Source organism: Uloborus diversus, chromosome 10 (assembly GCF_026930045.1).
Source record: "Uloborus diversus isolate 005 chromosome 10, Udiv.v.3.1, whole genome shotgun sequence".
Lineage (NCBI taxonomy): Eukaryota > Metazoa > Arthropoda > Arachnida > Araneae > Uloboridae > Uloborus > Uloborus diversus.
Window position 1 is genome coordinate 129,273,199 of NC_072740.1, and position 15,686 is coordinate 129,288,884.

Below are 15,686 nucleotides of genomic sequence, written 5' to 3' on the forward strand. Positions count from 1 at the left end.
AGAGTTAAGCTCAAATCGAAAAACGTATCGTGAGTGGAAAGGGACGTGGCGCACTTTGGCACAAATGACTTCAGGCCAATCAGGGGTCGTTTCTTCTTGCAGCGCTTCTAGAGCAATTACAATGCTTAATAAGTAATTAATGAATCTTTTGTGCAGAAAAAGAATTGGGGTTTTTGCATTCAGGAGATCATTTTTGATAAGTTTGCCTAAAAATTTGGAAAATTTACGAGATGCTGTTGTTGTCCATTCTCATAAAGGAACCATTTTTAAAAAATCAAAACAATTTTTTTTTCTTTCAGATATATGATTATTGTTCAATCTAGATTGTAAAGATGATTTTCAAATTTCATTTTCTTTCTTCACAAAGAGTTTACTGGCAAAAAAACCACAGCAAAATGTTTCCAATTTTTCTCCCAAAATCAAAAATAGATTGAAATGTGGGATTTCTTTTTCTTTCTTTCTTTAAAAGTTGGAGAATAGAGCCATACGCAAGTACATACTGTAAATTTTTTTCTTAAATATGCTTTTTAATGTGTACTTTCTACACTGATATGCAATGACAGTGTTAGTCATAGTTTTTAAATGTGGCGTTTCTGAGTATTTCAATTTTTTTTGACTTTTTTCAGAATGTGGTGATTATGCCGATGCAGCGTTTCCATCAGAAATTACTGTATTTACAATTTGAAATGTGATATTAGTTTATCTACCAGGACTCGCACTTGTACAGAATCTTTTTCATTTGAGAGTGTTAATGTACCTGAAAATTTAAATGACGTCACATATCATACTCCGGATAATTAACTGCGAACTTAATAATTTTCATATGATTTTAACAGAATTCAAACTGAAAATGCATCGTCTGGGAAGAACACCAATATGTAAATTACCTAGATGATGTAGTAATGTTTTTTTTTTCAGTTATTCATATGGACTTAGGAATTTGTTAATGGGGTTATGTCATGCCTGATCAGCTGTCAGATGCATGATTTAAGTTTATTAGTTCAGTGTGCAACATCTAGTAATGGGTCATTCTTTAGATTTTGAACGATAATATTTTTGAATTTCAATACCTTTTGTTTTATTTATTTATTTTTATTATAATTGGAAACATATATTGGAAACCAATATTGGAAACAATCGGCCTGAAAGGAATACCAGCTTTATGCACCTTAGATAAAGCACAATTAGCAATAGATGGAACAACAGAGCATTTAACATTTGAAGGAATAGACTTAACAGACTTGACAGCAGATGAAATTGTTTTTAACTCTTTATCACTAGGATCTTTAGAAATTTCGACATATGGCCCAGAAGAAATCAAATCTTTAGTTTTATCAACATAAGATTATTTGTCAAGAACAACAATTTGGCTACCCTTGTCAGCTTTGGTAACAACCAGATCAGAATTCGAAACTAAGTCTTAAACAGAACGGCTAACAGTATCAGCAACTACAGGTTTAGAAATTTTCGAGTTAAAGTCAATATTAAAAGCTATAAGTATTTATTTATCTCAATAGTTGCAGTGTTTGGTTCAGTTGAGCCCCTCTTTCTTTTATTTCATTTAACTTCCAGTGAGAAAAATTGAACTTTTGCATAGATGTTTTGCATGCTGTAGTTATCAATCTCAAAGAGTGGGGGTCGTTAGGGATTTACCAGAAATACAAATTTATAACAGTGTTTTATCAACAGATAAAAACCATGCAGATTATTTTACAAAGCTGTTTACAAATCAGATGCATAAGAAATTCTTGAACTGAAAATGTGTTATCTGGGAAGAAGGCCACCATTATGTATAATACCTAGATGGTGTAGTCATGTTTTTTTTACTTATAAATATGGATTTTGGAATTTGTTAATGGGGTTATGTTATGCACGATCAGCTCTGCTGGATGTTTGATTTAAGTTTATTTATTAGTTCAGTGAGCTACTTTTAGTTATGAATGTATTATAGACTAATAAATAGTTTAAAAATCTATTAGTCTCTTGCTCAACCACACAGTTATCACCTTATTTTTTTCACAATACGAAAAACTTCTATCAAGATTTCAAAGAAGCTATTTAAAAGAATTTTACCTATCACGTGTAAAGCCTAGTTTTGGTTCAGTATATGCAAGAATATCTTCTTTGGTCCAAGATGGGCTTTGATCACCACAAAGCATTAATCTTACTTCTTCTGGACTAAATGCTCCAAGTTTCTCCATTGGGAAGGCAAGGTTGAATCCAGCTAAATTCACAGAAACAACAAAAATTGACTACTAAACATTTATAATTGACTCACTGCTAGAAAGAGAGAGCATTAGGAGACACTTCAATATGTATTTCAAGAAAGAATAGATGAATAGATCTTTAATTTACTACGTATCCTAACAAAAAGTAATATGCTATTGATGTCTGCCCCCCCCCCTGTTAGAAAAAAACAATGAAAAAATAATTGCGTCACTGATTCAAAACACCAACAGCTGCCAATATTACAAATACAAATACAAAAGTGACGACCAGCAACAGGCTCTGGGCCCAGCTAGACTGGTCCTAGTTAATTTATAATCCCCAGTGAAGATCAATGGTCCTCTTAAAACTCTCTACTCCCTTGCTCATTACCTCCTCTTCCGGTAAGCTGTTCCAAGGTTCCACTAACCTGCTAAAATAATAATTTTTCCTAATATCCATGTTAGCCAGAGATTTAAATAGCTTTAAACAATGACCCCTTGTCCTGTTTTCAGTGCTAAACTTCAGCCCCGTAACATCTTCCATTTTAATAAATTTAAACAACTGAATCATGTCCCCTCGGTCTCTTCTTTGCCCAAGACTGTACATTTTTAGCATTCTAAGCCTGGAATCATAGTCTAAATAAGAAAGTTCATTTATTAGCCTTGTAGCTTGCCTTTGGACCCTTTCCAATACATTAATATCTTTAATATATTGGAAAGGGTAAGGGGAATATTAATTAAGTTGAAAGTGTTAAAAGAAAACAATATAATGGCATTTGCAGATTTGCAGGCTTTCAGGGACTGCATCCTAATTCAAATGGGACACTTAAGTGCTATTTACTTATTCTACTGCAGACATTCAGGAGCCATGTCCTTATCCAAATAGAGACATTTTGAATCTATGCCAGTGCTTGATTAATATGAATACATATATACAAATACATTAGTGATGACCAGCAACAGGCTCTAGGCACAGCTAGCTGGTCTTGATCTAGGGGCGTAGGAACCAGGGGAGCTTGCGCTCCCCCTGGAATATTTCAGACTTGCTCAGCTCCCCCGGAAAAATTCTTGTGTTACAGTTTTTGCCATTCATTGTCTACCTCAAACCCGATTTCAAAAAATTGTGACCTACCTTTTTCCAGGAATTTACACACAATGAGCAACAAAAAAGGGGTGGTGGTGGGGGGGGGGGAGAGTTGGAGAGGTAAGTGCACTTGAGTTTACGCACGTCAGTGCCTTTTGCTCATTGCTTACACACCACTTGATTCCCATAAGAAAAGGAAAAGGATTAAGACAAGTTAATCGCACCAGGGGTTGGGGGGGGGGGGGGGGGGCTTTTGTCCTCCCCAACTTGAGCTCATCTTTTGTGAGCAGTATCTCAATTCAGTTCGCATTCTTATTAGTTTTGCATGCCGTTTTTATGTTGCATGATCACAAAAAAGAGATAATAGTGAGTCAGTTTGGCATTTAAATAATAATAGTTTAGAAGGTGCTAAAGACAAAACTATAAATGAGGAAAAGGTTACTAAAGTAAGTAATTTATTCAAATAATATCAGCTTTCCAGAAACTTATCTCATTTTAAGTTATCTGACCTCCCAAGCAGAATGCAAAAAATTTCCAGAGGGGTCCTTTGAAAACTGGTTGATTAAAATAAACTTGCAAAATTTAATGTGGAAGTTAAACTAAAAGACCACGTACTCTTTATTTATTACATTTATGAAGGAAAAAAACAATGCAAAGGTTAAGCCCCATTTACAAACAAATTTATTTTGCTTTTTTATACATTATTTCTCTCTCTCTCTTCTATTATTTTGCATTGTTGCAACTGTAATAAAAACAATTTCTAGGACTATCCCATGGTAAAAATTCAAAAAAAAAAAAAAAAAAAAAAATGTATCCATTATTTTGCTATATTTTAAACCGCCAGGGATAGATTTTTTTTTTTACTAAGTTATAAAACTGCAAAGACAAATATCTACAACTACAATTTCAAAACATTTAAATAAAGGAATCTCTTAACCTCTTCTGATAAAATCATTGAAGAACACTCTTCAGGACTTAAATTTTGAAAATTTTCCTGAAGGGAGCCATAGTACCCCCCCCCCCCCCCACGGTTTATATCCTTCTGGGAGAAAAAATTCAAGCACTTTTCAAGGAAAATTAAATATTTTTCAAGGTAATACTGTAAACTCGCACTGTAAATTCATGCTACAAATATCGTATGCAGATTATATTTAATGCAAACATTCAAATAATAGGCAATTGAAAAAGTACAGGAAAAAAATTGCATTTTCTACAAGAGCCACTTCGATAAAAGATCTACCTTATCGAGAGTTTTTCTAAAAATTTCTGAAAAGCTTGGTCATAAAGAGGAGCAGATCACATGAGACTTTGCAATCTTCACACTTAAAGTATACTTTCACAAATCAGTAAGCTTAGATTTAAAAAAAAAAAAAAAAACCCTCCATGATTTTTCAGTCATTCATGTTTTCATTAATTAACATATTCATTCTCCTTATTAGTAGGCATACCATCAATTTTTGAAGCAGTCTCGGACATATTTACATATTAACTATTGTTTGTCTTGCTTTTTAAAAAGGTAGATTTTTTATCAAACAAACTATCATTTGAGTAAAATTACGACATGTATGCTTTTACAAATAGAAACAATTTAAAAAAGAGTTTAAAAAAGCTCTCCAAACAACTGTCTTGAGGTTATAACAGTAAACCCAAAATTATCATTTGCATGTTCTGGTACAGCAAATAATGCTATATTTGAGAGAACTGGGCATTCTCAAATAAAGAAACTCTTCCCTAGTTAAATGAAAATGATTCTACAGCAGAAATATTCTACTTGACATTGAATGTAATTAGGAAGACACAGACAAACTGTAGATTCTATTCAACACTTCCACTTGCTATACTTCTATCATGTGAATGGTGTGTTCTTGAGTTATTGCGATTACTTGCATTTAGGAGAAGGAAGGGAATAGCACTTTTTTTTTTTTTTTGTCGAACTGCAACATTTCAAATGTGCTGAACAAAAGGAAATTTATTTCAAAATGATTTATCAGTCATGCATTTTATTATAAAAAAAAGTATTGATTTATGAATCAGAAATAAGATACCTTTGAAAGCTTCCATTTGCTTACGTATACCAGTATGAAGACAAAAATCTGTCATTAGTTCCACATACTCTTCAACATTATCTAATGTTACTTCCTAAAAAAATAAAAGCTAATTAATATTACTTTATACAATGAAAAAACTGATCTAGAATACTTTCTTTGGGTTCACTTTAAAATTTTGCTAAAAGAATGAAAAACCAACAACTAAGATTTGGACAAAAATTCTATATAAAAAAAGAAAAAAACATATGGCAGAATCCATGTCAATTTGTCATGAAAAAGTAAGATCAGGGTATTTTGGTTAGTCTAAAAATATTTCTGGGTCAAGATACAGGCCGTCAAAGATTGCGGCCCGGGAACTATTTCTCACTTCCCATTTTCAAGTTCTTTTTTCTCAAAAACGGTACAATATATTTTACTGCAGTTTGTTTTATCTAAAAATCAAAAAAGTTATGTTTTTCTGATTAAAAAGATACACAACATTTTGGAATATGTGCTGAACATTAGAAAAATTGCTACCATATGTACTCGCTTATAAGTTGACCCTCCCCTAATTTTAGGAGGAATATTGGGGAAAAACTCGGAAACCCGAAAAATCGGGAAAGTTTTGTCGCTAATTTTGACTACAAACATTATAAAAGGAAAAAAGAAATGCATTGAACATTTTAATGTAAAAAACGTCCAATTCTAGTCCTTTTGCGAATAAAGGGTTCACTTCTGCTATCACGATTTTTGTAAAGGGTATCGATTTTGCTGTTACAATTTTCGTTACTTGCTGCTTGTATTTTGAATAAATATCTATAAAATTCTGCCCTGTAGCCATGTTACATTATTTTTTATTAAAAAAATAAGCATTAATTTGCAACAATCAAGAAAATTTGTGAATACAGCGATACCCAAACTATTTACGTAGTCGGCCGTTTACTGCAATTATTTAGTCTTTATTGCAGTCAGACCATGTTCAATTATAGCAGAATGTGTAAGTATTTACTTCTATAGCATCTGCTTAAAAGGGTTGGACTAAAATCGGGAAAATGTTCATGTTTTTCAGTGTTTTTTTTCCAAGAATTGTTCCGGAAAAATTTTCGGAAGTTCTGCCTCTTGTATAAGTCGACCCCCTAACTTTTAATATCATTTTTTTGTGCTAAATTTCTCGACTTATATGCGAGTATATATGATAATACGATATGATAGCCCCAGATGAATTTTTCAAGCAATTCGAATTACTGTCCCCCTCCCTATTTTTTTTTCATATGGTGTTGGTTGGGGGAAGTGGGTCACCCCCTAAAACTGAAATAAGGATATAGTACTGTTTTACACTGATCATATCATCTATCATCATAGTGGCTAATAAATGGACTTTCTCATTTAGACTATGATTCCAGACTTAGAATGCTGAAAATGTACAGTCTTGAGCAAAGAAGAAACCGAGGGGACATGATTCAGTTGTTTAAATTTAACACTTTCAACTTAATTAATATTCCCCTTACCCTTTCCAATACATTAAAGATATTAATGTATTGGAAAGGGTCCAAAGGCAAGCTACAAGGCTAATAAATGAACTTTCTCATTTAGACTATGATTCCAGGCTTAGAATGCTGAAAATGTACAGTCTTGGGCAAAGAAGAGACCAAGGGGACATGATTCAGTTGTTTAAATTTATTAAAATGGAAGATGTTACGGGGCTGAAGTTTAGCACTGAAAACAGGACAAGGGGTCATTGTTTTAAGTTATTTAAGTCTCAGGCTAACATGGATATTAGGAAAAATTATTATTTTAGCAGGGTAGTGGAACCTTGGATCAGCTTACCGGAAGAGGTGGTAATTAGCAAGGCAGTAGATAGTTTTAAGAGGGCCATTGATTTCCACTAGGGATTGTAAATTGACTAGGACCATCCTAGTCAATTTACATAGATAGTTTTAAGAAGGCCATTGATTTTCACTGGGGATTGTAAATTGACTAGGACCAGCCTAGCTGGGTCCAGAGCTTGTTGCTGGTCATCACTTTTGTATTTGTATTACATTGTTTCGATACAACACGGAACATGCTTTTGATATAAAATGGTACACATTGACATGATTTATGATATGTGCATGATTAATTAGGTTAAAAAACATGTAAAGAAAACATTTATAAAAAAAGTCTCATAAAACACGGTTTCGATACTACACAGAACAAATTAACTATGTTATACGAGCAATGCCTGTATTAGAGTTTTGTGGAATTTTTTTTAGGTCACAGAACTTAGTAAAAAAAAAAATCTGAGAAATATTTTTTTTACGAGTTCAAGCAACATTTTCCATAGAAGTGTTTCCCGGTTAGTTTTAGTTTATTAGTTTATTTATTTCTTAATGATCATTAAACTTTTGTGCATAGTTTAACTTTAAGTACATATTTCAACAAGAATTTTTGCATAAATTATTAAAAGGTGTTTAAGAGAAGTGGGACCCTCTGTGATAGTTTAGATTTTAAAATCAAAATAACTCTGATGAAGTATTTGTAATAGTGAAATAAAAGACAACTATGATGACCTAGTAGGAATTGATAGTTCAGCTAAAAAACTACTAAAGATAATGATTATATTTTTGCAAAACTTACAAAGAAAACCATAAAGTCCGAAAATCAATGCAAGATTTGAATTTGCCACCATTTTTTCCATAAATTGTTGGCAGCCATGAAAAAAGAACAATTTGACAGTTGAGAGTTTAGGGTTAGTAAAAATGGGGTGTTATTGTACCATACAGCTAGAGAGAGTGAAACATTTCAATTACTGCATAAGGCATTTCCTAGTCGCATACTCTCTCATTTCGGTGATCAGAATTGGCACCCTAGATCATGTGATTTAACATTATTAAATTTCTTCTTATGGGGTTATTTGAATTCAAAGGTCTATGTCAACAAGCCCACAACCACTCGTGCATTACCGTGTTGCAATACCGAGCGCCAATAACAGTAACTGCTCGAACAGCCTCAACTTTCATTATTTTTGAAACAATTGTTCAATAATGAAAGCGCATTATTGTATAACGCTCCATTTTTTATTACCCTAAACTCTCAGCTGTCAAATTGTTCTTTTTTCAGGGTTGCCAATCATTTATTGCAAAAATGGCGGCAAATTCAAATCTTGCGTTAATTTTCGGACACCCTTTATAAGTCTAATGTTGGACTTTGATGATACAAAGTAAAAAAATACTGCTGAATTTGCAAGAAGTAATAGAAATTATGACACCTTTTATTGGCTGGTTGCAGATGATTTTAGTCAACAGTGGATGAAGGGATAATAGTTCTCCTTTAGCGAACTTTAAATTGAAGCAGCCATTTAGTGTTTAAAATTTCTTTTTCAACTTATAGTGTTGAATAATTTGCCAAAATTGATCTCAATCAACTGTATTATGTTTATTCAACACACCTTTATATGTAAAAGTAAAATTTGTACCCATTACTGATTTTCAACAGAAACTGCATACTTGGTATGATAATATTGCTGTTTAAACCACCATCCTGAAAGACCCTGCCAAAGATTTCAAACTTGGAAATAACCTATTAAGGAGAGTGAACGAGCACAACAAGGCACAAAAGGAAATCATGAAATGTAACACACACCTGCCATTAAGCCCCATGCAAATACACCTCGATTAACCGCTTCACTAGGTACACCAAGTAAAAATGTTCACCTTTCTTATCTCTTTTTCTGTTTAATGTTCCCCTTGTAGCACTCTGTTCCCAAGGAACATCGTTTCCAACACCTCCACATCTTTTCACTTGATCTTATCGGCCCTCCCACACCTTTCAAACTTTTCATTTTGACATTTCACTACTCAGCTATGAAAGCATTCATTCTTTACCCCTTTTCTGTTCTGGTTGGGGGGGGGGGGTTAATCTGTAATTGATTCTGTATGCAGACTTCAGCAAACGAGCAAACGGCAGTTTGTAGCACAATTCTGTGACATAGTCTTCTTTTGCTTCTGCAAAAATGTCGAAAGCAATCTTAAATCTGCATGTAAAAAATTCTATTTTGGATGTTTCAGAATAAAATAAACCCGCAAAACATCAATTTATAGTTAACAATTTTTCAACTTCTAAGAGAAAAAAGTAGCCATTGGTGTGACACACTGTCAGAAAACCAATTGCTGCTTTTTTTTTGTTTTTCTTTTAAAAGTTCATGTGGGAATAGAAAATACATGCTTTCAAATTTCTTTTCATCAAAACATGCATTTGTACAGGATTAGGGGAAATTCGTTAAACTGCCACCCTCGATTTCTGCCAAACTTTAAGTCTATCACTTAGGTTGGCGGTTTAATGAGGTTCGACTGTAATTGTTTTGTTTTTTTGTTTTAAAAATTATCCATAATACAGATTTAAAAGACAGTAAAATACCTAATAAATGGATCCATTAAAAAAAAATTCACACTAAAAATTTACATCAAGTAAAACCCCCCTTTCCTCTTTTTTAGACATGCTTGATTTAAATTTAAATAAAGGGGGGGGGGGGTGACCCATTTACCCCTTATTATGGGGCAAGTGGGACACCCATCTAATTTTTAAAAAGAAAATTTAAAGCATTGTTTAAGAAAATAATGTTGAACTTTTGTTTATTAATAATGTCTAAGATAAAATAAGACAATGAGTTTAATTTTTTTTTGTTTCAAAACTTTTGTATAAGGTTTTCAAAAACAAACTGTTCTCAAAAGGGGTCCCACTTAATCCAACCAACCCTAGTAAACTTCATCGCACACACAATCCATGAAATTTTTTTTGAGGTTTTTACTTTAATCTACGACACTGGAACTGCTTTGATTCCTTCATAATCATATCGGCAATGTGTTCCACCTTCGAATAGCAAATTTCAAAAAAAAAAAAAAAAAAATCCTGTGCATTATAAAACATTTGTAGCAGAAAAATAATACAAAATGAATGTAACAAGGTTTCATGTTTATCTATAGGATGCAAAAGAACAAAGAAATATAAAATTCTATGCAATTTTGCAGGTTTTTAAGCAAAAAAAAAGAAAAAGAAAAACACAAGATTACAAAGTTTTTCTCTTTTTTAGGTGATTTAAAAGTCCCTGCATATTCGGCTTTCCAAGTTTTCCCTGTGTCATAGGAATTCTGGTAAGTGTGTGCATAATATTGTAGTGCCCTACTTGATGTTTATGAAGTTGATGCCTCTGACGACATCATTAATTTTAATGAAGTGAAATAAAATAAATTATTCATACCATGTTTTCGCCTCCAGGCTTCAAATCCACAGATGAAAATCCATATACATCAGAGGGAGGGAAATATTGAAATGTCAAGCTAAAATGTTTATTAAATACAAAATTTTAATTAAAACACAAATATTTTCATATTACTAAAAAAACTGTGAAGAAAAACTAATTATACAGAGTACGAAATAAAATAAAAAATAAACAATAATAATAATAATAAATGTTATTTACACAATTACATTACTTAATAATACGTGTCCTGAGCAACACTTAAAAATTCAGGATTAAGTTCTGATGTACAAGTAGAACTATAATTTATACAAGGAAAAAAAAATCACATGAAATACGGAAAATAAAAAAATAGTTCTTGTGCAAAATATTTTTTATTGTTATAGTATGAGTCAATAAATTACAACAACAACTTGTGCACACACACAGCCTTTGTGGAAAAATGGAAGTTGAATTATTATAATTACTACACAATTAATAAAAAATCATGAGATTATTATACATAGTAAAAAACTACTGCACAAAAAATTTAAGCAATGTGATAAGATTAAAAAAATGCACTTACGTTAGATCTTCTATTTTCACAGCATTGCCAAGTGGACAATTTGGCATTGGGATACTTAGGTTTTTCAACTGATTTATTCTATCCTCTTTGGAAAGGGACCTTTCCGCTAAAATGAAATGTTTTTTTGTTGCAAGGTCTTGGAGTTGCTTTAGAAACTTTGCTTGATATTCATTCACCTAAATAAAAATCAAGTCATATCAACAAAGTTAAAAAAAACTAGGACTGAATTTGCTAGCAATTTAAGTCAAGCTATTTTTCGAATTTAACTCAAAAAATTTCAACATTAATTTTTTGTAAAGAAAATTTCTCAAGTATCCTAAAATATTTCGACAAAATATAGGACATGCTTTCTTTTTCACTCCAGACACAATCTCTATTCTTTCTTTAAATTTAAAGTACTAAACCATGCACATACCAGAATAAAGAAATTTTAGCCAACTATATATAGACTTTTTTGTATAAATAGTTTTATTGCAATCAATAAATGCTTCATGCATGAGCATGAAAAGTAGGAACCAGACTGAAATGATTTACAGTCAAGTTTTGATATCTCGACTCTCCTTATCTCGAAAGAAATATGTCCCTTGATATGTATGAAATTTTGCACTGAAGCTACATTTAATTGTTTCCTCTCAGCAATTTTTGTTGTAGAACCACTTTTGGAGCATCTACTTGTAGTTTTCTTCACTTTTCCAGGAAAGTATAAAAATTAAGGGACTGAGGCGAGATAACAGGGGAGCGGAGGTATGAGGGGGCGTTGTAGTCTTTTTTCGGGTTTTTTTTTCAAAGGTTAGACTTTTAGTACTTTTCTTTGGAACACGTGCCCACTCTGAGGACGGAGTGAATTTTTCTTAACTTAAGTGAAAACAGGAAAACGAGTTCCTCATCATTCTAGGTTTTTGAAGCCCCAAAATGGCTAATAAAAAAAAATAAATGGAATGTGCTTGAAGATAAAGTTATTATTTTCTATAACAAAAAATCAACGCACCAAGAAGCAATCATCCAATTGCTTTGAAATTTTATATGCATGAGTATTTTGACCAGATATGCAAATGATTAAAATGTGGTGTCCAATGAATGAATTGTTTGATCACTAGTGCATCAAAACTGCGCATCCAGCAGATGTATATAAAGAGCAGTTCTTCAACAGTTGTTAAAACTTTCGGTTTGATTGCGATTCAGATTACTTTTAACAACTTAAAAATGCCTTGCGGCATGGTTCGTGCTCATTACAAGCAACTGTCAGAGTTTGAGAGAGGTATCATTGGATTGAAAGAGGCCGGTTGTTCAAATCTGAGAATCGCTCGTCATTTGAGTGGAAGCGATGTGGCGATTCGAAGATTCTGGCAAGGATGGGTGGAAAATGGCAGAGTTCAGCATCTTGATGGTAGCGGTCAACCTAAGGTCACAACAGATCGTGATGACAGATTGATTGTCTGATCAGCTGTCACAGCACTTTTTTAATCTTTATGAACCATCAGACGTTCAACCCAAACACCAGTGTCCATCATGACCATTTACAGACGGTTGAGACAACGAAATCTACACTCGCGCCTACCGTTACCACACCTGCCACTGACGCCAACACACTGCCAAGCCAGATTACAGTGGTGCAAGGCTCGATCAAGTTGGAATGGTGCCGACTGGGGACGTAGAGTCTTTGGCGACGAATCCCACTTTCAACTGTGTCATGACGATCATCGAAGAAGTGTTGAGACAACCATGGCAGAGGGGGGATCCTGGTTTCATTTTTGCATGCCACACTGGCCCTTAACAAGGCAATTGTGATCTGGGGTGCTATTTCCTTTGATAACTGGACCCCTTTGGTTGTAATTAGAGGTACACTTACTGCACAGTGGTACATCATCGACATCCTAAGACCTGTTTTGCTGCCGTTCCTTTTGCAGTACCCTCGGCTGGTTTTCAGCAGGACAATGCCTTATAACATACGGTACGTGTTGCTATGAACTGTCTGCAAAATTATCAAACTCTTCCGTGGCCTGACAGATCGTCAGATCTCTCTCCCATCGAGCATGTCTGGAATATGAAGGGATAGTGATTGCATCTGGCAAGGAATGTTGATAACTTTGTCTAACAATTGGAGCAAATTTTGCCAGAAATACTGCAGGACACACTCCGGGAGCTTTATCAGCACCTGTCACGCCATGCTTCAGCTTGTATCCAGGCTAGAGGCAGTTCAATACCTTATTGAACTTACTACTGTAACTCTGAAATAAAATATTCAATCGTTCTGAGAATTTAATCATTTACTCTTCTGTGCATTGCCTCCCTATCCAGCAATTTCTGTCTCAATCGGATAACTCCTTCTTGGTGCGTTGATTTTTTTTTGTTATAGAGTGTACTTTGAAGTCTGCAGATGAAAGTCGAAACTGCTACTCAATTTCAAAATAACTTGACATAAATAAATACTTATATCGTATGTGTGAGCAATTGAAAGAGTTACAAGTGTAGTTGTTTCAAAATCTTGATAACTTAAAAAATTGGTATCTACAACTTTTTTTCTTTCCCGAGAGATTTAAGATATCAAGGATCACTGATAAAATATTTTGATGTCTTGAAAAAATCTTTTGAAGTGTTTTAGAAAAAAGATTTTTACTGGACACAATGTGATGAATTTTACATCAATGAGGATTTCAATGATTACAAGCTAAAGTACATTTACAAACTATACTGACAAAAATCTAAGCATAAAATAGCAGTTAAGATAATTTTAACAGGTATCATTACTTCAAGAAAATCTTCATAATCAAGAATGCCATAAAACCATGAATAGGAAGGTTCAGGTGGTGTTTTCTTGCATTTCTTATTTCGTTTCATTTGTTCTTCAGACAACACAACGTATAGATCATCTTCAGTAAATGAAGAAACCATTGCTGCAACAGAATGATTTGCAATAGGTTCCCTAAAAATAAAAGAGAAAAAGTTTGTTAAATGCATGAAAATGGTTATAACTATCAAGAAATATAACTCTTATGTTTTAAAATTATGCCAGAAAAAAAATTAAGAAATAAGTGCTAAGATTGTCCAATCTCATGGAAAAATTAAAAACTGTTTCGGAAAAAAAAATCAGTAGATGATTGGAAAATACAATGATTATACAAATGAACTAGCTGCATTACTCAACACTGCATAGTCAATGTCTAAAATAAAAGTTCATATACATGGTTTTTATAATTCAAGTGACACATGCTCAAAAACCAAGCTTAAATGAAAGAATAAAATAGCGTAAAATTTCCCATCAATGTGTAGAAAAGAGAGCCGTTTTATAACTCAAAATTAAAACTTTGGAGTTTTTCAAAATTCACCGATTTTCTGACGAAAACCCTCTGCAGGGGACTTTGTCGCTTCCCCCCCCCATAGGGACGAAAGACTGCATCTGAATTACTGAGCATCAAAGGACCTCTGCGTTAAATTTGGCAAAGATCCGAAGTGAACTCTGGATTTACATAACGAACTCCCCCTCAAAGGTTTTTGTCCTTCCCCAGGGAGATCCCCCTCCCCCTGACAATTCTATTGCATCAAAGAACCTCTGTACCATATTTTGCAAAGATCAGACATAAACTGTATTTGTAAATCAAAAGCCCCTAGGAGATTTTGTCCCCCCCCCCTATTAGGGAGGCAAAATTACCCTATGTGAATTCTTGAGTATCAAAGGACCCCTGTGCCGAAAATGGCAAAAATTTGACTTAAACTATAGATTTGTATGAGGAACATACACAAAAACAGGCACAAATAGACTTCCATTTTTATAAAAGATAAAGATATTCAACAAAACAATCATATATATTATTATTCTAAAGGTGTTATTTTGTGATAACTCCATTACTCCTTCAATACTTTATCAAGTTTCATTTGTAAGGCATTATTATAAAGATTTTTTTCACTGCTTTTAGCAAAAATTAAAGAGACCATTCTCATTTGTTTTTTTTAATCGGAAAATAGATTCAATGTGCTTCAATGCATAGCTTGAAGGACCAGAGACTCATCGGCACAGATGGTTTGAGCATCGTGCTAATACTGCAAAGGGCACAAGTTTGAACTCCAAATTTCCCAAAAACTATTGTTTTGATGATTTATTTACTTCAGCAGAATTCAAATCCGAATTTGAATGATATATAATCTTAACTCATTGCAGGATTTTGAGCTACAATTCTGTTGCTAAAATCAGGAAACAAAACGTTAATTATAACATGGTAAATCGTAGCAAAACTTTTTAAAAATATTTTAGCAAAATAGAAGCATCAATTTCAATTTACTTAGTTGTATGGGATTGGTGTATAGAAGTCCGAGCTGGAGGCCCATTAGCTCAGTGTTACGAGGATTCTTCTAATAACAGGTAGGTCATGGGCTCGATCTTCCCATAGGCCAAAAAATGCAGTTTTAGAAAGACTAACTTTTATAGCGGAAAGCCGATTCAAATTTCCATAAATATATAATCTTAACTTAATGGTTGCACGATTCTAAATCTCAGTTATGTTGCCTTGATATCAAGGCAACAAATTGGTTATTTTAACATGATAAATTACAGTATCATGTATATTATTTT

At 33.3% G+C, this 15,686-nt stretch overlaps 1 protein-coding gene across 2 annotated transcripts in view; it reads right to left on the reverse strand.

Annotated features, from left to right (window-relative positions):
- Nucleotides 1–2,073: 2,073 nt before the first annotated feature.
- Nucleotides 2,074–15,686, reverse strand: part of LOC129231334 (E3 ubiquitin-protein ligase HECTD1-like) — a gene marked incomplete at its 3' end in the record, with an annotated part of 223,648 nt that continues 210,035 nt past the window's right edge. For both annotated transcript variants that reach the window (XM_054865623.1, XM_054865622.1), the window contains 5 exon segments: nucleotides 2,074–2,224; nucleotides 5,337–5,430; nucleotides 10,555–10,633; nucleotides 11,120–11,295; nucleotides 13,868–14,042. In XM_054865623.1, the coding sequence (XP_054721598.1) occupies nucleotides 2,074–2,224; nucleotides 5,337–5,430; nucleotides 10,555–10,633; nucleotides 11,120–11,295; nucleotides 13,868–14,042 (675 nt within the window).